At 48.4% G+C, this 23,789-nt stretch overlaps 1 protein-coding gene across 1 annotated transcript in view; it reads left to right on the forward strand.

Moving 5' to 3' along the window:
• Positions 1-8,777, forward strand: part of LOC144144810 (O-acyltransferase like protein-like) — a 125,914-nt gene extending 117,137 nt beyond the window's left edge. The window contains exon 15 of the mRNA XM_077676320.1: positions 5,861-8,777. Within this exon, the coding sequence (XP_077532446.1) occupies positions 5,861-6,229 (369 nt within the window). The 3' untranslated portion in view covers positions 6,230-8,777. The remainder of the gene's footprint in view (positions 1-5,860) is intronic.
• The last annotated feature ends 15,012 nt before the right edge of the window (positions 8,778-23,789 follow it).

Raw genomic sequence — 23,789 nt, forward strand, 5'->3', positions numbered from 1 at the left:
CTGAGTAGCTCTACCTCGGATGCGTGGTCAGGGTGGAGTTGAAGCCCACTGCTGCGGAAGTGATAACTACTCAGAGTGAGCGCGACATTCAACATGAAATGGACTACTTTGCTATGGATGAAAATTATTCAAACCCCAAAAGTACACTCTTCTTTGTAAATGACTATAGGTAGGTCAGTGCCAAAGTGTATTATAAACATCATTTTTAACATTGATAATTACAAGACATGTGTACTCATAAAGGACAAAAACGTTCAAGACTAGACAAGCCAGCAACGTTGTTCAAAGTGCTATTTTAAGTACTTTCTCTCTTCCGTCATTGCGTCTCATTTCATAACCCGAACAGAAAAATTACAAAGCAAAAACAGGAAACGCACGTGGAATACCGCAGGCTTAGATCATGAGTATGACACATTAGAGCTGATCTTTCGGCCCGGGTCAATTAGCTTGAGGCAAATCTGTCATGGGCTTATCAGTACGGGGCATTCGAAAACGGGGCTAGCGGGGTGGGGCAATTGAGATGGAGCTTTTGAAATAGTGGGATTTCGTGCAACACCGTGTTTGACATGTCGCACCCATCGGAATAGGGCTGCCGTGGCCGGGAGTCAAACTCGCGTGCAAGAGAAACAGGACCGCTGAGCAACCAGTGCGGGTAGAACATTTCAATGCTTGCACATACTCGTTGATTCGAACGCGGCATAAAAATGTCAGCATACCCGCCACGGAGGAACAGTGGCTAAGGCGTTGCGCTGCTGAGCACGAGGTCGCGGGTTTGATTCCCGGCCGCGGCGGCCGCTTTTCTGATGGAGGCGAAAAGCAAAAACGCCCGTGTGTACGAAATTTCGTCGCACGTTGAAGATCCCCAGGTGGTCAAAATTAATCCGGAGCCCTCCACTACGGCGCGCCTCATCGCCTGCGTTGCGTCGGCGCGTTAAACCCTACAATGAATCAATGAAAAATTTCAGCATACCAATTTGGGGCCGAGATAACCACGTGACATTGCCAAGAATCTGGTCATCGAAGGTGATGGTGTCTCTGATGTAAGAATACGAGCTATGGTTACGCCGATGTGACGTTAACTAAAAACGGTGGAATCTGCATTACGTGCACTACTTAACCCTAGATGCTCCGTCTGATTGCCCGCTGCGAAGACATTCAGCCAGCACACTATGCAAATTTTCTTCAGCGTCTAAGGCTGGGAGGGCACGTGTCACGCACATTCGTGCCCTCCCTAGGCTTAAAAATAAATTACTGGGCCCGGGCCGCTCCCGGGCAAAGTGTTACGGGCCCAATTCGGGCTCGGGCGTCATAAAGCAGGCAGCCCGGGCATTAAAATAAGCCCGTACAGTGCCCCAACCCTGCCCATAGGGACAAGGTAGCCCCAAAATTCTCTCACCACCCACGTATCCTTACGGATGCCCATCCTGTAACACCCTCCACACAACGCTCCAACTAGTATGGGTTGGCCCCTACCACCTAGACCCAACCCATACCCTTTCCCTGGGACAGTGGTAGTCTGAACTGACCAGCTGCCTGCCAGAGAAGCAGGCCAACCATGTATTTCGCGGTCACCACAGCTCACGGCCTTCCAGAAAAGGAAGGCCACGCACACCACCAACTAAACAATAACAACTCTCTCGCACGCGCACACACGCGCGCGCACACACCCGCATGGCCACGCGCAAAGGTTTCTTAAGGGTGTATACGAAGGGGAGTGAGTCGTGCAAGGGGAGCCGAACTATACTCCTGTCTGTGGATTATCCCAAGGACTCAGCGACGTTTGGAGAGGTTACTGACTGGTTAAACCTCTTCATTCATTCTACGCTGTTGATTCTGAAGAGCGAGAATTCAGTGTGTGTTCAGATTCTTCTGCGGGGTGCAATAGGTGCAGTATTTTTCAAGCGAACTTTGTATTGGGTGACTCGTGCCGCCGTCGGTGTTGCTGTTGGTCGGCTGCAGCATATTCATATACTATTTTGCTTAGGAATGTGCTGGAAAATGATCTGTCGAGCGTACAATGTTGTGCGTGTGTTATGTGTCGCTTACAAGCGCAATCGCTTAGTTTACTTAGTTGGTTGTTTTGTAATGGGAAGTACCTTGTATGTTAAGCACATTTTATTACGTGTTTTGTGCATGTGGGCATGATTTGGATGGGTTTAGTCCGGGTGTATGTGTGAGGGGATTAGTCCGCACGTATCGGTAATATTGAGTTCTTGCTTCAGCACAGTCTCTTATAAGTCATTTCAATGTTTTATAGTAGCAAGCTCCTCACTCCTCTACAAAATCAACTCTTTTCTCTCGGTTTACAAAATTGTAATGTACGTCATTTTTTTTTTCTCACGCTAAGAATTTTCCGCAGTAAAAGTGTTGCCCCTCATAGACGTTTGATTAGTGCTCTGTGTCCCAATGTATATTTCCTTTCCGTGATGTTTCACCGACCAGAGTTCTTTCAGCTTTCATGACGACTCTATAACTTTTAAACATAACTAGTGCTTGCTTGCGAATCAGTGTTGTCTGCGGAAAAATTTAGAGCAGATGTCCCTTCGCGTGACCTGTTTGCCTCAGTCCACTCGGTCGTGATAGTTTTCACAAGGCTTAGCCCCACATGCGCACGGAATGCAGATATTTCAACAGCGATGCGAGGCCCATAGCTCGAGGCAAAATTTGCGCCTTTTAGCGCACTGAGGCGTCTCGCGGCGCCCTCTTAAAAGCAAGGAAGCGTGTCGACGTGCCCGCCACCGAATGCGTGCCGCGCCGAGTGCCGCACCCCGCCTGTTCTATAGGCGAAGCCAGATGCTTATATTCAGGGATGTGCTCACGTTTGACTGTGTGCTTACGCATGTTTCGTGGTGCGATAAACATTCCCACGGTTCCGTTCCATGCGATCTGACAGGCATTTTTCCTCTTCCTTCACCGGCTTCATCGTCTTGATCACGGACAGAACGTGCGATGTGAAACCTGCTCCGCTGAATCCGCAAAGGCGCCTAGACAAATGGTTGGACATCATCAGAAACTTTACGTTGGTGAAGCCGAACAGATTTTGCGTGCAGCTTGTAATGAGCGAGGCATCACGATGTTTCCTCCACCAGAAACACACCCGAGACCATGTGACCATCTGGATGACGTTATTCTCGCACGCTATGCACTGAGGAAGCTGCGGCCTGTGGCGCCAGAGATAGGCGACTCCTCCAAAGCTGCCGGCGGTTTTTTTTTAGTAATGTTGCTTGTTCGTTTATTGGTACCACATCAGCTTTAAATGTTGGTTCATGTTTGTGTGCACATATTTTCATTTGTCAATCTATATACGGAATATGCGCCTTTGATCAACGGCTGAGCAAGGACAGACTGCTCCGGGCATAGGAGAAGCAATGCCGAAGGGGTTCCGATGTCGCGACCCAGCGCACGGCTTTATTTCCGGCAGCTACGGCTGTTTAGGCCCACGCAGTACGGGAAAAGTCCGGCGCATTCATTTCAGTCCACGTTAATGTTTATTAAGAGGTCGAACAAATTTATAGGGAGCGTAATATTATTTCATAGGTATAATATTATTTCATAGACATAACATGCGGCTTTGCAAAGGCGGGCCAAATGTGATGTACGAAATTTTCACCGCATCTCTATTATTTCTTGTAAATCGCAAATACTTCAATAACATATACTTAAAGCTATTGCTATAGAAAAAATATTATTTAAAGCTTGCCAATATAGATTAATCAGCGCGTTAGGTGCTCATGCTCTGGTTGAAAACTCTCATTCCCCTCATTGCTCCTTAGATTAAAACGAGGTGGTTGCCGGATAGTTTGTAATGCAATAAAATCCTTCAAAGCGGTGAATTGCGCCATTACGCCATTTATATGATAGTTTTTTTGCTTTCGGGGGCCTTAATTTTCTTGGAATTTATTAAATCGCTCACAAATTTCATCGTGCTTGTTAATTACAGTTAATTACAGTTACAGTACAGGTTTGTTAATTACAGTTGTTCATTCGAAGTGATGTGCCCCACACGGCTGATTACTGTCGGCTTTGTTATTTAACATTTATGTAAATGACCTCGCTTCTATCATTTATTGAATATTCGGAGGTTTATCATTATGCTGATTACGCGTTGCTCATACCAAAATCTTCGAACTTTTTATTTGCATTATCTCATTTACAATGACATACTATTAGCTTAAGTTACAGGTAACAAACGAATTTATGACATATGGGCGTGGTAGAATCATACCCGGTTTGTTTCCACAATCTCCACAAAATAATACACCGAAAAAATATCATTTCGTACAAGCGTCCAAATGAGATCCTTCTTTTTATCGTCTTGTTCTATATGTAACGTCTGTCAAATTCCCGGGTATGTATAGATTGCAATCTGTCATGCAACACACACGTCTAATAGATTTGTGAGAGGTTTGCAAGTTTGTCGTGTACAATCTAATACAATCCTGTCGTTTTGCTTCACCAAAACGCAGTATATTGACAGTTCATGCAAGCAAGTATAAAATTTCGTCGCATGATGATATCGAGTGTACGATTTCATTCAGAAGTTCGGTTTGCGCGGTGACAATGCAAGCGTGACGTTCTGCACTGCGCAATGGCACAGCGCAGATCACGAGTCAAATGGGTTGCGCATTGCTGTAATTCACCAAATTTTCTTTTTTCGGGGCACAGATTAATCACTCGAGTGCACTGCGGTGAAGGTGAACCACGTGGTTGCTTTAGAGTGTACATTCAAAAGGGATTCTACGTTATTCGGCACGCAAATTGTTTGGACATCCTTTTGGGTGCAGTGATCTCAGGAACAGGATAAAAGTTCTCTTGATTTGTTCGTCTAGACGGGAAAGGGAATTAATAAATTCTCTTAAATATTGGCGGGATATACGAGCTAGCAAGAACAACTGTTGAATATTTTATATTCAACAATATAATTTTTTGTTGATGATAGGCTGTCCTAATACAGTGTGTAGGTGAAGTATTATCCTGAAATACTTCCGCTGAAAGGATCTCAAGGTCGGGACTACGAAAAGTGTTACCTTAAGGTCTCTCCCTCGTTACGTTGCACCCAGAATTCGCGCACGTTATGATGAATCGACAAAACCTAATATAAAGAGAATATTTCAGTTCCCTCTTCAGATTATGTGTTGACCTTGAACTCATGCAGCCAGTTAACTACGTCGTACCCCACTTCCGTTGGAAGATTATTAATAGAGAGTTATAGCAGAGCGGATAACCGGCCCCGGTACGGTAACCGGTACATCTGCGCATGCGCCCGACCAGTTTTTTCCGCCTCTGCGCACGCGCAGTACCGCCGGTCGCCTCCGGGTACCGTACCGCGACCGGTTCTCCGCTCTGCTATAACTCTCTAATGTAACTCATCATTGCAGGTTCCGGCCTTCATAATCGTAAACTTGGCCGCTGTTGTTTAAGTGGTGCCACAGGAGCTCACTTGTGGCTTGGGTGTACCCGTGCACTATCTATGTAGCTGAACCTGTAATAGTTGTTTTCGTGAATAAACATTGATATTTTTGTTGTTTATATTATTAATATTACTGCTGTTGTTGTTGTATTCAGTAGCCGTCGTAGACAGTAACTGGGGCATACTACCCTAGGGACTTAGCACCGCGTGTTTATGCTTTCCCTCCCCATGTCAACGCATGTCAACGCCATCCGCGACGTTCTTTATGCAGTGCAGTTTAAATATAGTTATTTTCACCCTGGTCAATCCTATACGTTCCACGTAAGATGCTTTTAACCGCACAAAGGGAACACTCAGAGCGCCGGCTGTAGCCCTGCACGTTTTTGTTTGTTTTCTCGCTTGCCATTTGACAAGTAACCGACGCTCGCTTTCTGCTGCGGCTGCGCGCAGGTGTACGCCTTCTGCGGCCACTTCCTGATCACGCTCCTGCTGTCGACGCTCTTCTACGTGGTCGTCGAAGTGCCGTTCACCCGGCTAGGCAGCATGCTGCTCCGAACGCGGCTCTTCCGCAAGCCTGCGAGCCCCGGCGCAGACAGCGGCGCTGCCGGAGACCCGCGGAGGGTCCCGAAGGCGGCCTCGGCCATCGTGGTGGACATCGCGCGCGGCGTCTCTCCGCTCGCCTTCATCAAGGCCAGGGCGGGGGGCACGGCCAAGCGCAGCAATTCCGCACATGCCAGCGACCATAGCGCCAGTGTCGACGGCGGCGGGAGGCCAACGAACGGCCGCTTCAGAAAAACGGGCGACTCGAGCCACCTATGACCGGGCTTTCCGCACGTCGGCCGACTGGTCACGGGGCTGTGCTCGGGCCATCTGGGTGGCGAGTGACAGTTCCTGCGTCGATACGGTGGTGAAGGCGCAATAATTTTGACAAAGAATTCATAGGCCCGTGTGTAATCGCATTGTGTCGAACTTTCATCCTGTTCAAGCACCCGCACTTGTTATCACTCGCATAGAACAAGCGTGTTGCAGAAGTTCGTGTCCAGGCGTATGTTAGGCATACTGCGAGGGAAGCATACACTTGAATTGAGAATACAGTAGCTCCCATACTACCATACTACCATCACCTGCTTACCGGTTTTCTGTCAGCGCGGAAATACATGGGGACGTATTTGCAACAAACATAAAGTGGAACAATATGCCCGGCACCATGCGCTTTCTTCAAAACGTTTGCATTTTTTTTTTTGCTTTCAGTGAGCAACCACTGCGGCCGGATTGCTATAGCAGGGCGCGAGTATTTTGGCATGACTGTGCAAGAAGTCTAGATTTTTGCACTTAATCGAGACCTAGCATGGTGTCTTTAAGCCAATACAGGCGAACTAGCACCGCAGCTTGGGCTCACGAGGCGACACAGACGAAAAAAGAAAGTGAGGGCCACGAAGACAGAGCTGACTGACCCCCAAAAAACACGCGGTCCTACATTAAACGCTGGTTATTTCTTCAATGATATAAGTTTAAGGCAGTAGGAGTACAATAACCTAAGGGCAATATTTCCCTTGAGATGTTTTTTCTAGCGTCGACCTACTACTTCCGACAACGTCCGCTTTTCTCCCCTGTTCTGAGCTATATTCATTCGGTTTCCACAATTGTGGGGGTGTAGTGTCTAAGGCCTTTTAGCTCGTGTTCGCTGCTTTTCTTTCACGCAACTGCAGTATAATTTTGGAAAAATAAAAATGAACGCCAGTGTCCAATGCGTTTATAGCCCTTTAATTGTCCAATGTGATAGGAAATAATCCTGAGCCCTGCTGTACTGAACTTCTCGCGGTCAAGTGCGGCACGAACGTATGGTAAACGCACTAGTTATGTTGCCGCAAAGATCTCTCAAAACCTTAGGACAAATTCTACGAATTTATCGCACATCTTTACAATTAGAACACATGCTTGAAAACAAACATCATATCTTGTAGTGCATATCTAAGTACCGGTAAAGCGTGTGCACGTGAGGAAACCAGCCTAGGTTATCCGCTCATCTATGCATGTTCCCGTCTAGCGGACTTCTCCGAAGCTGAGACGATAACTTCGTTGTGCACGCTACAAGTATCTCCATGTGATCTTCCCGACGTATTCTCCTCCCGTTAGTTTTTGGTATAAAACTTTGAAGGCCTGCACCCGGTTCATGTGTTCACTAGCAGCCATCGGCTATAGCAAAAAGGTTTCAAAAATATTGGACAACATATTCGCATCCATGCAATGAGAACCTTTTTGCCTCAACATACATTGATAGTCGCAAAACCTAATAATACATGCTATTCGTCGAGTTGGTCCAAGTTCATGTCAAAAAAAAAATGCGCGCGATAAAATACGATGGATCCACAAAGAACGGACAACGCCAGCATTTGTCCCGTGCGTTGTTGTGCGTGCGTTGTCTTTTTTAGAACTCTAGTTTTCATGCAATCAGAAAACTTTTTGTCAGGATGCAACAAGAATTGTCACGTCCCTTTCATTTGATTTGTTTTTGTTGGTGTTCGGGGAAGCCGTTGAGCGGCCGTACTAGCGCCATTTTGTAACCGAAAGCGATGTGCAGGATCAGCAAACTGGCGCCAGAGGCTCCGACTTGTTCCTCGCGCACACACGTCACTGCGGGACATGCGTCGTGCTGTTGTCTCTGACACTGATTGCAACACAGGGTCTATACGTTTTTGCTTCACTTGATGAGCTTCTCTCTTTGGCATTCCCTCCTCGTGCGTGTTTAGTGAACCTACTTTGAGGTACAGAGATGCGTGCGTGGGTGTGTGCGTGTGTGTTCTTGCGAATATGTTTTATATCTAGCGTTACCAGCATTGTTAACATTAGCAGCGCAATAATATTGTCTCTAGAAGGTTTTTTTTTCCTTGAATGAGATTTTGGCAAAAGAAATTAGGTGCTTGTGGAGTGCACGTACCGAAAATCGGAGGTACTTTTCACATGACCAGGTCACTGCAACCCTGCTAAGGACGACATGGGCTGCCTGTTTTTGTGTTTTTGTCACATTTCACAGTGCGAGCAATCGAAACAAAATTGCAGTACTGTATTTTGGTGGGCAAAAAGTAAGTATTGAAGATAAATCAATGCAGCTACGTAACAACCTCTGTATTCCTAGACTTCATACAAACTGCATACTTCAAAACTACCCTTGAGGAAAGAAAGAAAAATGCATTTTAATGGCACACTATTTCTTGCTCAAAAATGATTATACGCCACGCTATAGAAATTATTTGTTGTAGCTCAAATGCTAAGAATCTAAAGATGTCCCTGGGCTGTGATATCCCAGTCCTCATAGTTTAATTGCGTTTCTTCTGTGTTTTATTAACTGAAATAAATGTTTTGTTCAACCGGAGGTTGCTCGTGTTGTAATTATTTACGCCTAAACTTAAAAGCTCAATCTGCAAAAGCAATTACATGCCGTACAAACATCCGTTCACAGACCCAGTTTAAAAATGTCCCTTGGGCAAATCATGGCTGCCTACGCGCTTCGAAGGCGAAAGCCTCGATATACTTGCCAATAACTTCTTGTAGGGGCCATGAAGACGAAATATAAGTTTGGTTCATTAAAATACTGCTTTGTCCCGATACCGATGACGCCAATTTTATGGGCCCACCACGGTGGCTCAGTGACTAGGGCGTTGTGCTGCTGAGCACTACGACGCGGGCCGGTTTTCTGATGGAGGCGAAAAGCAAAAAAATTTAGTGCCCTTCCACTCTGTGAAGAAGGATGACCTGCGAAGCTGGACGCAGTACACGTAGTCCATAAGACAAACAAGCTTGTTTGTAATCTGTTATTAGGTGCGGAGCACCTTAGGACCACACAATATCCGTCCGCGTCCGTGCGCATAACATTTACAATCACAAAAAATCCCACAGGCACCGGCAGGATTCGAGTCTGTGTCTTGTAGACCAGACAGAGATATATGTGTCAGTCGCCTTACCCCTTGGGCTACGACCGTGAGGTATTACCCGAGAGTCAAACGGCTTACTCCCTCGCCTGTAACGGTGCGGAGTACCTTAGGGCCTCCCAATGTCCGTCCGCGTCCATCCGTGCGCACACCACCATCAAGCGAAAATCAAGCGAAATTCGATTTGAGCGGTGAGTTGCAGTTTCATTTAGGGAATAATCAAGGTGCAACTCACGGCTCAAATCGAATGGCGGTCGGGGCGCAAATCGGATGTCACTCGGGGCGCAACTTGGATGTCATTTCGACTCCCCGTACTCCGCACCCTCGCCAGCATTCATGGAGTGGAGATGCTGCCATTTTTTCAACCTACTTCTAGCTGAATGAAAATTAAAAGAACCCGAGCTTTAGTATCGCTGGCAAACACGAAGCAGTCTGTTTCCCTCCCGTGTCGTAGGGATCTTACGGTTTGTACAACACACCAACCCAATCCGCTTGACCACTGAGAGGACACCGGACAGGTCGCATTTGGCCGTTTGACGTCCACGTTTAAACCTCCCGCCTGCACAACAAAAATTTCATAAGTATGGGCATGCTACCTTCGCGTGCACGCCCATCCCCCTTCCAACCCGTGCGCGCCGGCAACCGGTTATGTGCGCGTGCTTAGAAGTGAAAGAAACCGTCGAAAATGTCGCTCTCAAAGCTATTTAAGCTGAATAAGGAATATTGGCCTACAGCGGCGTTCAAAGCGGGCAAGAACCCGCTCATCCGGGAGGGTTTGCAGCAACTACTCGACGAGCTGGAACTTCAGGCGGCAACGGCGGCGGCAGCGGCTTTCCATTGTTTTCGCGCTTATTCGGCCCCCGGTTCGGGCCAACGCTTCTTCAATTCCTGCTCTTCCTCAAAGCGAATAACATGCGTCCGCATTATAGCGACTTAAACCTGGAAGACCTCGAGCTTTATTTCAGCGGGCAAACATGTGGCTGTCCGTTTCCCTTTCCCGTCGTAGGCATCTTACTGTCTCTGTAACACACCAACCCACAACAAAACCGCTCGAATACGGAGCACAGCTGACAGGGCGCATCGAGCCATGGGACTTCCACGTTTGAATCTCCCACCAGCACAACGGGTATGTCATCAATAGCGAAATGAAGCCAAGCTATGCGTGCACGCCCTCCTCCTGGCACACCCAACCCGTGCACGCATAAACCGGCAACTGGTGATGGGCGCATACTTAAGCGTGCAATAGACTAGCGAAAATGTCTCTCGGGAAGCCGTTCAAGCTGAAGAAGAATTATGGGCTCACGCCGGCGTTCCAACCTGGCAAGTGGCTCTTCAAGCGGGAGGAATTCGCACCTACTCGGCGAGGTGGAATTTGAAGCGGCAACGGCGGCGGATGCTTGTGCTTGATTGACCATTGCTGAAGCGGACAAATCTTTAAATCAACTCAGTTTATTTTGAACTGGTTTTATCCATTCTACGCTTTTCTTTTAGTACGCGTTACGTTCTAGCACGACGCGTTGAAAAACGACTGTCCCGGTGTTTTAGTACCGTGACTGCAGAAGACGACGACAGGGGACTCCGACAGCCCGAGCCCCTAGATGCTTCGCCCCTAAAAAGACATGTGATCCGATGGGATTTGAATCCGCGTATTTGCAGAAGCAGTCCGATGCGTTACCACTGAGCCTCCGGCACTTTTCTTTCTTCACTGCAAGGAAAACTTGGAATTATTAAACAATGCAAAAGTTAGCAGTCATCCAAGAAGAAGTACACCCCTGCAGCTAAAATTAGGCGTCCGTCAAAACTTCGGCAAGCAGACACAAGCGTCCAACATATGCAGCCACTCTGGCAGGTCACTTTGCACCGTATACAGGCTCCATACCAACGCAGCCCGTTCCCGAATAATGTACATCGTTGGGCGAGGGGTTCCGCATGCCGGTCAGTCATGCAGCACTCCCACAAGCTATGCAATCCCATCACAACTATATCATAGGGCCCTCCATTAGTACCTTGACAAGGCAAAGAGCGAATTGCACAAAAGGGTCCATGTCTTTTTTGACTGTTCGTTGCAAACTTGACATCGCAGAAAAACACCGCATTCCGCACGTTTCCAGGTGTAAAATAAAAGTTGTTGTTGTTCTTCCTTTCTACGTTGCACATACCTTCTGTGGAGATTCGATAGGAATCGGGCACATTGAGAGGCTAATGTGCCCGCTTCACAAAATTCACAACTCTCAATCGGTTCGTGTACTTGTGAACTCCTGTATCGTTGTGCAACAGGGCAAACGTTCGAATAATAAATGAAAAAGAAACGTAACAGTTGTAGAATAGTGCGTACTTCGTGCTGTAAGAGGCAGAAACGAAAGCGAGGAAAGTAAACATGATGTAGCAAAAAAAAGAAGCAGGTTTCAGTAATTGGCGCCAAAAGTCCAACAAAGACAAAAAAAAGTGAAAGGGAAGAAAAGGAGCAAGTGTGATGTAACGGTAAAGCACTTTGTATTATTTATCCCCAGGCTTTCGCCTTCAGAGTACGTAAGCGGGCTTATGCCCCAAAAACTTTTTTGACGAAATGTTTCAACTTTTGGCCCGATGGCTTAATCGACAGACAGACAGACAGACGGACAGATAGCGAGCGATCGCCTTCGACACGGTGATGCGCGCGTGCCTGAACCGAAAGACACCGGCAAAAGTGTAGGTCGAAGGGTCCTTCAAGTGGAAGACACCACCGGGCGTTCAGTTAGCTGGGAGCTGGCGTTCGGGGCCCACCGCTCCATTTTACACAGGGGGAGGCGGCAGGCGGGGGGTCAGCTTGGCCCCCACGCGTGCCATATTGCCTTACCCAAGCACTGCGAAATCACTCCCGGCATACCCTCACCCCTTCCCCCCTCCCCCTGAAAGAAACTTGAAAAGACGAAAGTTTTATTAAGGCGAAAGCCTTAAGTACTCCCTTCTTCGAAATACCGTCATTGTTGCTGTTGTTGTTGTCTGGTCAAGAAAATGGCCGCCGCTGTAAATAAAAAAAATAGTGCCCTTCGACTCTGTGAAGAAGGATGAGCTGCGAAGCTGGACGCAGTACAGGTAACTCACGAAACAAAACACGTTTGTTTATAATTTGCGATCGAGCAATTAGCATACAGCCCATTGAAACTTTGAAGGAGCCAAAATTTATTTTAGTGTTTAAACATGGAGCTGTCTGTTTCCCTCCCGCATCGTAGGCATCTTAGTGTCTGCGTAAAACACCAACCCAATCCGCTGGACCGCTGAGGACGCCGGAAACTTCGCATTGGGGCGGTGGACAAACACGTTCACACCTCCCGCCAGCACAACGAACATGTCATCAGTGAGGGCATGAAACCTATACCTGCGCTTGCACACCCCTCCTTTCCCTCCACTCCCAACTCGTGCCTGATGAACCGGCAAACAGTTATGTACGCGTGCTTAGAAATGAAAGGCCCCGCCCAAATTGTCGCTCTGAAAGCCCTTCAAGCTGAACAAGAAATATTGGCTCACATCGACGTTGCTGTTCACCCGGGAGAGATTCCCATCTACTCGGCGAGGTGGAACTTGCAGTGGAAACGGTGGCGGTAGCGGCTTTCTTCTGTTTTCGCACCCATTCGCGCTTCTGTCCCGGCAGACAATCCTCCGATTCCCGCTGTTCTTCCTCCGACTGAACGACACGCGTCTGTCCATAGGGATAGGGAGTTATAAACTGGAAGTACTCAAGCTTTATTCTAGCTAGTGGGCAAATATGCGGCTGTCCATTTCCGTCCCGCGTCGTATACCTCTCACTGCTTGTGTAACACACCGACCCAAACTAAAACCGCTCGACCATTCAGTACAGCTGACAGGTCGCATAAAGCCGCGAGACTTCCACGTTTAAATTTCCCGCCAGCACAATGCGCACGTCATCGGTGGTGGCATGAACACTAGCTGTACATGCACATCCCCCTTCTTCCACCCCAACCAGTGCATGCATAAACCGGCAACCGGGGATGGGCGCGTACAGCCTCCCAAATTATTAATAATATAGCGGGAGCGACGACCGATCGGCATGTCAGCGCCTTATCACGGTGTTCACCGGCAAAATAGGCGAGGGTACGCGCACGCGCATAGAACTATCTGTTGTGGGAGCGTCGTCTGCTCTGCTGTTCTTCTCAGGGCAACACACCCCCTGTTCTTTTTTTTTTTTTTAATCTTGCAAGGCCATATCGCTACCGCCAAAGGTAGCTAAGCAGCGTGGGGCACATGTATGTACCACTCTCAAGGAAATAGCGTAGCAGACGACACTCATACAGGAGATAGCCCTATGCGCGTGCGTGTACTCTCGCCTATTTCGCTGCTGAGCACCGTGATAGGTCGCTGACATGCCGGTCGGTCGTCGCTCCCGCTATATTATTAAAATTTTGGGAGGCTGTACTTAGGCGTAAAATACACGGGCGGAAATATCGCGCGTAAAGCCTTTTATGGTGAAAAATTGTGGGCTCACGTCGGTGTTCAAAGCGGACAAGTTGCTCTGGTAACGCCTGATAAGGACGCTACCGCCGTTATCAACCGATTGCGCAGCTTGTGAAAGAGGAACCGGTGGTGGCGAGGGGAATAACAGTTGGGAAAGCGGTGTCGGCAGTGGCGAGAAGGAGCGCCGCAGCGGCGCCGAGTCAATCGGCTACACGGGAATGAAAACTCCGCAGTAAAATTCGCAGTAAAACCATGTAAAACGCCGGTGTGCACGAGATTTGGGCGCACGTTAAAGATCCCCACGTGGTCAAAATCAATCCGGAGCCCTTCACTACGGCGCGCCTCCTCGCCTGCATTGCGTCGACGTGTTAAACCCTACAGTAAATAAATCAATTTCATCTCCAACTTCGAAGAAATAACAGAGGTACTAAAGAAAACGTATCTAGCTGTGGCGTTTCACCAAGCACTTTACGGCGGTTTTTCTATGACGTCACTGAAATCTTGTTTGTGCGATTGGCGGCCTCTGACCCAAGCCACCGCCAAGAAACAAGACTGGGCTAATGCAATGGGGACTATAGTTTCGGTTGGGCGTATACAGCCTGAATGCAAACGTGCAGTTGAAACACTGATAACTATGTAGTGCTGGTCCATTTCACGCCCCTCCTGCCGATATTACGTCACTGGAAGGCGAAATTTGATTCTCGACATTATTTTTGCGTTTTTTTTAATAAAAAACGTCTTTCGTTCCTGGGATGGGGCTGAGTAAGTTACCAAAGGCTAGTTCTTTCAAATGGTGAAGACAGCCCAAGAAGCCGGACGGATTCAAACGGTCCTGGAATGAGGACTCTTCCGCAGGGCTGTCTGCTTTACAAATACGTTTACTCCTTCTCCTCTTTCGAATGGAACATTTTTTTAATTTTTTTCTTCATGGCCTTTTTAACGGCTACACTGTACAGCGCCGTGTCTGTGTGCCCCTCCTGTAGTCTGATTTCCCGCGCTGCTTTGTGACCCGGACCGTACTCCTTCGACTGTAGGCGCCCGCCGCCGGGTCGCCACCTTCAGGCCTTCACCGCGGGCCTAGAAGTGCTCCCGAGACGATGCGACGGTCGACCAGTGCGCGATGTCGGTTCGTGCGCCCGCGCGCGCGGTGCACTACCACCCCCAATATATGCCCCGATAAACTACCACACCTCCGTGGGTCAGATTCGATTACTTGCATACCGCGGCGAGTGGCGTTGGGAACGGCCCCGCCTCTGCGGGAGGCGGCCGCCAGCGTGCCCAAGTCAGCTGCGCAGTTTCAGCAGATTGCACAGGCGTGGAACTGTCTTTAATTTCTTTTTTAAACGGCGCGCGTGGAAGCATCAGTACATCAATATTTTCCTTACCTTACACCGACATAACCGAGCCATAGGCATGAATTAAGATCTATAACCTTTGTGTTGAGTATAATAATAAAATAGGTCTTAATTCAACAATAAAACATGCGGCCTAAAACGTCTGCTGGAAGAGAACTACGAGTTTATGTGTCCCACACGGCCTTCTTTTACACAAAGCAAATCTCCGTGGCATGGGATTTTGTGTTTTCGTCAGAGAAGACCTTGACTAAGTGATGACAAGCACTTAGGAGTAAACCAAAATAGAACAGTTTAGAAGCAGCATTCTTTTTCGTCCAGGGTAATTTTTCCCTGGGTAATTTTGTTGTTGGCTTATAGTGCATTATATCGCAAAGGAATACCATGGGAAGCAGGATAAGCAGGCAAAACTATGCCGCCCGTAAACAAGACTTCAACAACGTCGCTTCTGCCCTGTTGCTGGGCCGACGTGGTATGAGAGTGCCAACAGACCCCGACTCTTACCCCTAATCCAAACCCAACTTATGAGCAGTGGTTGGAGCAGCTGACCAGCTCCACCAGCGGCAGTGTAACCAACGCCATTCTGTAGCCGAGCGCTGCCCCGAGAGTTGCCCCCGAGAGAAACGATAAATATATCAAATAGGGGAGCGCGAGCCGAGCGAATACATCGTCAGAACGCCGCCCGGTGATTCCCGTCGACCTACCTAGGCGGCGCAGCGATACATTTCCGCCACCGTTCCCATGCTCAGTTTACTTCTCCGCGGACCTGTACGTACCTGGCTTGCGATGTGAGAGTATATAACGCTGCAAAGGTCTCTCTCTCTCTCTCTCTCTCTCTCTCTCTCTCTCTCTCTCTCTCTCTCGCGCGCGCGCACACACACACACACGCACGCATACACACACGCACGCACACACGCACACACGCACACACGCGCCCACGCACGCGCCCACGCACGGACGCTCATGAACCCACACACACACCCAAGCACACGCATGCGCACGCACACACAAAACGGAAATTTAACCAGCAAGAATTTTCGCAGCAAGACACCAGTAGGATTGCTATACTGCAAAACAGATTCCACAGGTTCTTAACTATTTTGTTCACGTTAACAAAGCCAAAATTTGGCGTGCTATTGTGTATGAAATCGCCAGGTTTTTGCCGAGATCTGTTGTTGTTGTTTTTTTCCTGAACAAAAGTATGTCCAATTTGCCCCATAAAGACACCCGCTTGATTCCGGCAGGTCCCCACACTCGACGGACACATGTCACAAGGCTCAGAGGTGGTTTGGCGCATGCGTGTCCATGAAACACTTTTGCCACGCGCCCTTCTCCACCTCGGCCAATGCCGCATGCAGGCTTCAGCTAAGCATTCAGAGGGTGGGCTTCAGCTTAGGCGAGGGCTGAAAGCGTGGGTTAGAGAGCTATAGCTCCTAAAAAACGCAAGGTAAATCTCTTGTTGAAGAAAATTGGGGTGGACACATATTGTCCAGACGACGACATATTTGTTTTTTTTTTTTATATTTCTCCTACCTCTCCCTTGGCACCTTTTTCGAGCCCCCCAGCAGCAACAACGACAACATCCGTCCTGTCTCGTTGTCAGTATATTTGCCCCGGTCTCGATCGCTGTACGTACACATGCAGTACGTACAGCCGAAGGCAGGAGTCTACGGAGCTCGTCATCGCTTACCGAATGCATCCATGCGCCACCTGTCAGCGTGGTATTCTGCTATAGGGACTGCACCTGGCGCATTCGTTTTGCTTTCTCCCGCGAACAGCGTGAAAAAGGGCCGCAACAAAGCAGTTTTCGAGGAAAAGCACGCAGCCCGGTTTATTGACCGCAAGCTTGCCGTTGCGTGCAAGATTCAACTATCCTGGAGAAATGCTACGTTTAAATTACGAATTGAGAGAGAGCTGAGCAGCGGTACAATCAGTCGCGGTACTCAGGCAGACCCGTTGTCTGATCACTCCCCATGCTGGTTAAAGGCATTAGGCTGCTGAGCACAAGGACTTGGGTTCGATATCAGTCGCGGTGGCAGTTGTTCTGGTGCAGTTAAAACCCGAAAACGTTCGGGTGTCGAGATTTCGGCGCACGTTGAAGGCTGCCAGGTGGTCAAAATAATCCGGAGCCCCGCACTACGGCGCGCCTCATAGCTAGAATCCCTTGCCTAGCCCAGGTGTAGCTTCGGAGCCTGAAACCCCCGAAATTTGAAGTTTGAATTTCAATTCTTGCGCTGAAGTCTTACTATCGCGCTTAGAAAATGTGCGGAAGTTAACATAACTATTATAGAACCACTTCTGTTCGCACTTTCGCTTACAGCCTTTGTTTATCCTCGACTTGACAGACTACTCGTAATTAATTCTTTTTGTCTGTGGGGGACGGCTACAGGAAAGAACAAGCCGCATTTATCTTCCGTTAACAGGTGACAAATAGAACGGAACACGGGAGGGCATTTGTACGGATGAATGGAGCAATCAAGAATGACTCAAGGCGAAGCCCTGCCACCGCCGCTTGCGGCTTATTTCCCGTGTCACAAGGCACGGAAATCCAAGGCGGACAACGACCTCGGCACCAGTGGCCGCTTTCACTCGGGATTCGTTTCGCAGCGCGCGAGACACAATCGGCGCGCTTCTCCCGTCGTGGGCGAGTTGCTCGCGGCTTTATCTCACTGGGCCGTTCGACGCGTGCCTCGTGCGATCTGGCCAGCGCGACGACCATATCGCCCCACGACGCTGACTGGACTTTGCATTATATTACAGCTCGACTACACGCGTGCGGCAGCACCAGCAAGAAAAGGCGGCCCGTGTACGCGCGGCGTTCCCTCCCTCGATAGGGAACAGGGACAAGACAGTCGCTCGCGAAAGGCAGGTCGACGACAAAGCCTACCCGCTGCGCGCTGTCGCTGTATGTGGTCCTGCTCGTGGAAGAGATGTGCGGGTACGAGGAAACAAACTCCGAGATCCAAAGAAATCTTCTAGAGGAAAACACAGAGACCGCTGTAAAAAAACAAAGCCGCAGAGATAAAAAAATGCGACGACTGATACCAGTGAAGGTTCTAGCTAACAAAAACTGACCTAAACTGGGAACCACGGAGGAGTTAAACAAAAATTGACTCAATATATAGCGCCGTCGCGCTAACCATTTTAGTTTTTCTCCTTTCAAGTGGAGCATTTTATCTCGATGCAAGTCGCACAGAAGTTTACCGCGTGAAAAAAAAAATCTTAAAAAAAAACAAGGCGGAAAAAGGCCGCTTTGTTCAAACCCCGCAATTTAGGGTTGCCAAGTATAGCGATTTGTCGTCAAACTGGCGACTTTTCGAGACTCCTGGTGAAATAACTTTCAGTCTGGCGACTTGGCTACGTTCTGGCTCCTTTGAAGATTTGTGATTTTTTTATATTTGCGGGCCCTTCCCATGCCCCACTTTCCACAAAGAGGCCTTATATGACCTTTCAGTGCATTTCAGCCGTTGAGACAAACTGAACAAACAGTACGGAACAAACTTTTAGGCAGATGACGGTTATCTGGCAAAGTCTAGAATAGGTCCCGACAAATCAGGCACTCGAACACACCGCCGTACGGCGCCACTTACCGTCCCAAATCGAAATTTGCCATGCTGGTTTTAATATACTGCCCCTCGTGTCATATGAATAGCGTTAAACCCTTCAAGCAACGCCATTGGTTTAAAGTAAAATGGAGCCGCAGCGGTGGCTTAGGGGCTAAGGGATTGTGCTACTAAGCCCAAGGACGCGGGTTCGATTCCCGGCCGCGGCGACCGCTTTTCTGGTGGAGGCGAAGAGCAAAAAATTAGCAGTGGCTTAGCTCGGCTATGCCAGGATATACGTAGCGTGAGCTAAGGTTCAGCTGGTTATTCTTAGGTTTCCTGGTTGTCTAGGATTAGCTGATTATCATGCTTACTGCTGCTAAAACGATTTTCAACCCAATACAGTCCAATACAATCCAGTCCAGTCCAGTACGGTCCAGTCCAGTCCAGTCCCTGCTCCTCGCGCATGTGCAGCACGGCTCTCCAGGCGCCACGCGAAACGGCTATCAAGCGGCTCCGGCACACCGTCAGGTTTGGCTACTGCGCAACGGAGGCGCACAGCTGGGCACGCGCCGGCGCCAGTACGTCTGCCACGGCTATGGCGTCACTTTTCTGGAATGCGCAGACCGTCGAATGTGCAGACCCAATTGTCTACTCACCCGTACTCCAATTGGATTGGATTTCCAATCCAATCCAATACAATGCAATTTATACCAATCCAATGTAGTGCAATGCTCCTCGCGCTTGCGCAGCACGGCCCTGCAAGATCCACGCGAAACTGCTCAACCTCGGCCAGTGTAGCTTACTTAACAAAAACGCCCGTGTGTTCGTTATTTCGGCGCACGTTAAAGATCCCTTGGTGGTAGTTATCTTCGTGGGTGTTCTTTTCCCCGGGACTTCTCCTCCAAGCCGCAGTAGCGCTGAGGATCTGACCCCTGGTATCCTCAACCGACAAACTCAGCCTCCGATCAAAACTACATTTATTTACAGCCCGGCGGGCGACTAAAAAACAGTGCTCAGGCGGAGCTCGAGGACGACGGGCCGAGCTCTCCTGCGCCCGGACCGCGTCTCTCTTGTCTCATCTTCCCTCCACCCTGCCGCTGAGGGCTGGGGAAGAAGGAAAAGCCAGTCGTCTTCGTCGGTGGCCATCCCATGTGGTGGCGGTTAGGACATCCGGTGCGAGCAGGCGCGGCGTTTGTCGGAATGCGCGGCGTTCGAAAGTGCCGCGCAACACATGCTTTCCATTTCCGCGCTGCTCTGCCCCGGGCCCGCGCCAGTTCGTGCGTCGAAGCGCCCGACAGTGGTCAAAACTAATCTGGAGCCCTCCACTATACGGCGCGCCTCATCGCCTGTATAGCGTCGGCACATTATACCCCATAATCAATCAATCAATCAATCAATCAATCAAAATTATAACGTTTCAGTAGTTTACAGAAGCTTGAGATACTATGCAGAGTGATGGGAAGCGCATGTAAAGAGGCAGCGAAAGTGGTAGAACATGGTTTGCAGCAAACGCCCATTCCAAGTCATTCATATTCTTGTAATGCTTTACCTATACCTGCATATTTCGACTTATTCGTAGAACCTCTGTAGCTTTCTAGCACCACAGCAAACGAATAAAATGTGGAATACGGTTTCCCACTTCTCAGAATTTCTAGGTGATTTTTTCCGCGAACGTAGAAAACCAGAGCACGTAGAGAACGTGGAAAACCACGTTTTCCACGTTCAGGGATGGTCAGGGATGCTTCGGATGCTGCTCCTGCTTGTTCGGCGGTGCCGTCCACGGCTTTGGCGCCGGGTGCCCCGTCCGCCTCTGGTACAGGCCTGCTGAGCTCAGAGGCTCCTCTAGTCGCAGACCCTGCATCATCATCAGTGGAAGGTTCGGCTGCCTCCCCGGCTGCGGAAAGGGCAACTACTGGTCGCCGTCCTGCTGCCCGGCCTCCAGATCCTAATGGAACTGTGGGTAGGCGAGGTAGAGACACTACACTGCTGTAGGGTTTCATGGTGGGCGCTCTTTTCAGTTTGGAACGTTAAATGTCCGTGGCTTACGTAACAAGAGGCGTCAAGGCCAGATTCTTCACTTAATGCGGGGTTGGGAGATTGACGTATTGGCCATTCAAGAAACCAAAATTGAGTCGGATGAAGGTACTGCGGAAGCTCTACCTCCTTTTCAGTCAGAGTACGAAGTGGGCGTTAGCCACGCGAAAGGGTGCATGCTCTGCTGGGTGCATGCTCTTTCTGAATAAGCGCCTCCAATGCGGTGTAGAATTCGTATCCACTGACCGGGAGGGACGCCTAATCATATGTGGCCTAATGATCGTGGGCCATTCATGGAGGTTTCTTGTCGTTTATGCACCATCTCAACCTCGTACGGGAAGAATACTTCCTGTCATTAGAGCCTCGCCTGTGTACTCAGCGCCAGTTAATGGTCTTAGGTGACTTTAACTGTGTGTGTAACCAGAGTGACAGTTCAGGTGAGCACCAACGATCAGACTTTAGTGCAATAACATTGGAAAACGTTGCTCGTGACTTTCACCTTTCTGAGATTGCAGAAAATGTCCGACTGCCAAATCTTTTTACTCCTTTTCAGAGAGCCTCTCATGCTAGGCTAGACCGTATTTATTTTTCTTTAAATACCCTACCTCGTGTCCATAGCCACTCTGTGCATCCGGTATTTTTAGCGACCATTGCCTTGTATCTGCTGCGCATGGTAGCCAAAACAGTGTCGGAGTGCGCCTGCACTGGGAATTCTGGAAATTTAATAATTCTTTACGATCCATAAGCATTTTTTAAAATCGTGTGACAGAAATTATGCAACATGCAAGAAATCGCTATGATCTGCCTATGCTCGCACGGTGGGAATTATTTAAGCAAGAATTGAAAGGCACTGCTATTGAAAAGGCTGCACTGATAGTGTTTGAAAAGAAAAACAACATGAATCACTCAAATAAGTTGGTGAGAGAACTTTATGAAGTTGAAAGCCGATTTCCTGGTCAACATATAGATGACATTCGGAATGTGAAGGCGTTTGATGTTGAGAAATACCGGAGAGCACTAGTGCGGGCGAGATCCCAGCGCTTTGCTGAAGTGCAACCATGTCGCTGGTCACTATAGGTGATGAGCGCCGTCATGCTCTGCCTAAACAAGTTATTGAAATTGAGTATAAAGGGAAAATTACTGATGACACTAATTTCATAATGATGGCCTTCGCCGATTATTATAGACCTCTATAACAAGCGCCCAAAAAGCGGCGAGCGGGGAGTCTATTGACAAATTCATTAGTTTGCTGCCCAAATTAAGCCAGGACGAGTGTGAATTTATTGACCAGGAGATTGGCATTAAAGAATTGGTGTCAGGGATCGAATCATATTGGTGAAAGGCAAAACACCAGGACCTGATGGTCTCACTGCAGAATTTTACCAGACATCATGTTCTTAGCTGGCTCCATTTTAACACGAAAGTGTTTTATTCCGGGATACGCATATTTCACTGACGTCATACCCGTCAGGGAAATGACACCCGCACAACGAAGCAAGAGGCCTGTAAAGGGTGCACCGCTGCACACATGGTCTTCTTGCGGGGAAGCAACCTTTAGTACTAAAGACTACGTTATACCAGAGTCCTTCAATAAGGACTCTGGTTATACTTAGGGTTGTTCGTTTTCGGGTTTTATATTTTAACACGAGAGTGATTTATGCCGGGATACACCAAGATTTCACTGACGTCATATCCATCACGGAAATGACGCCAGTACACCTTTGCCGAAGCGACACACCAGCAGGACGTCGCTCGCAAATCGCCAACTCGCTGGCAGCCGCCAACTCGCAAATCATGCTCAGCTGCAGATTTCGCTGCACATTTCACTTCCGTGTTTTACCGATTCCCATGACAGAGGAATAACGTAATTTCTTACCTGAGGTTACTGTGAGGCTTACAAGACTGCATATCTTCCACCTACGCTGTACGAAGATCACACTGTTCTAGTCCCCAAAAGTAATGATCCTGAAAAACTGCGTAAAGTAGAAGGATATCGTCCCATTTCCTTATGTAATGTAGATTATAAAGTCTTCGCTAAGATTTTGGCGATCTATTCAAACTAACATACACATAGCAAGGTCTATATTGGAGTGTGTTTCGGGTACGTCAGCCCAGGTAGCCTTAGTACAACTAGATTTGGCAAAGGCATTCGATCGCGTCAGTCACCAATTTCTGTTTCGTGCTCTACAGCATGTGAACGCAGGATCTTGGCTTACCGAAGGTATTCAAATATGTTATGCTAATGGCTCGACAAGAGTGATAGTCAACAATCGACTAACCCAATCAATTCACCTTCTTTCATCGGTTCGTCAAAGGTGCCCTTTATCACCACTCCTGTTTTGCTTATACCTGGAACCATTATGTATGCGCATACTACAGGACATTAGTGTTAGAGGGCTTACGCTATCATCCTTCAAAGTGAAAATGTTAGCATATGCTGATGATGTCGCTTTATTTTGTACTGACAAGGCAAACGTGGAGAATACTCTTAACATCACAGAAGAATTTTGTGAGGTTTCAGGTGCGGCCTTGAATTTCAAGAAACGCTGTGGATTTCGGTTGAAAGAATGGGGAACAACACCCGATTGCGCTCCACCGGAATCAATTGGAATTGTGACCTAACGTATTTAGGAGTACCCCTCTCGCAGTTTTGCAATACTGGCTCCCATTGTTAGGAGCAGGCGGTGAAGGTACAGCGCCAAGTGAATGACTGTCGGGGACGGCGGCTTTCCATCTTCTCTCGTGCTCGGGTGTGTAACACGTTTCTTGTGACCCGTCTTCTTTATGTCCTACAGGTGTTACATTGATGTCGACTCAGGCTACAGGCTTTTCACCGGATTTTTGCAACCTTCATTTGGCGTTTGCGTATAGTGAACCAATGCGTCGCGATAACCTGTTTCTTCCGGTTGTGAGAGGGGGTCTTGGGCTTGTTCTCTTTTTCTTTGGTAGCTTGTTTCTCGTTTGTTCTATTTTCGAGATGTTCAACATCCGTTTTTGAAAGTTCTGCTGCAAACACGCCTTGCACATTTTTCCCCTGATATTGTCGTGTCTTCAGTGTCTGTGGAAG

This window comes from Haemaphysalis longicornis, unplaced genomic scaffold (assembly GCF_048455015.1).
Source record: "Haemaphysalis longicornis isolate Haplotype H1 unplaced genomic scaffold, Haemaphysalis longicornis Haplotype H1 scaffold_1, whole genome shotgun sequence".
Classification (NCBI taxonomy): Eukaryota; Metazoa; Arthropoda; class Arachnida; order Ixodida; family Ixodidae; genus Haemaphysalis; species Haemaphysalis longicornis.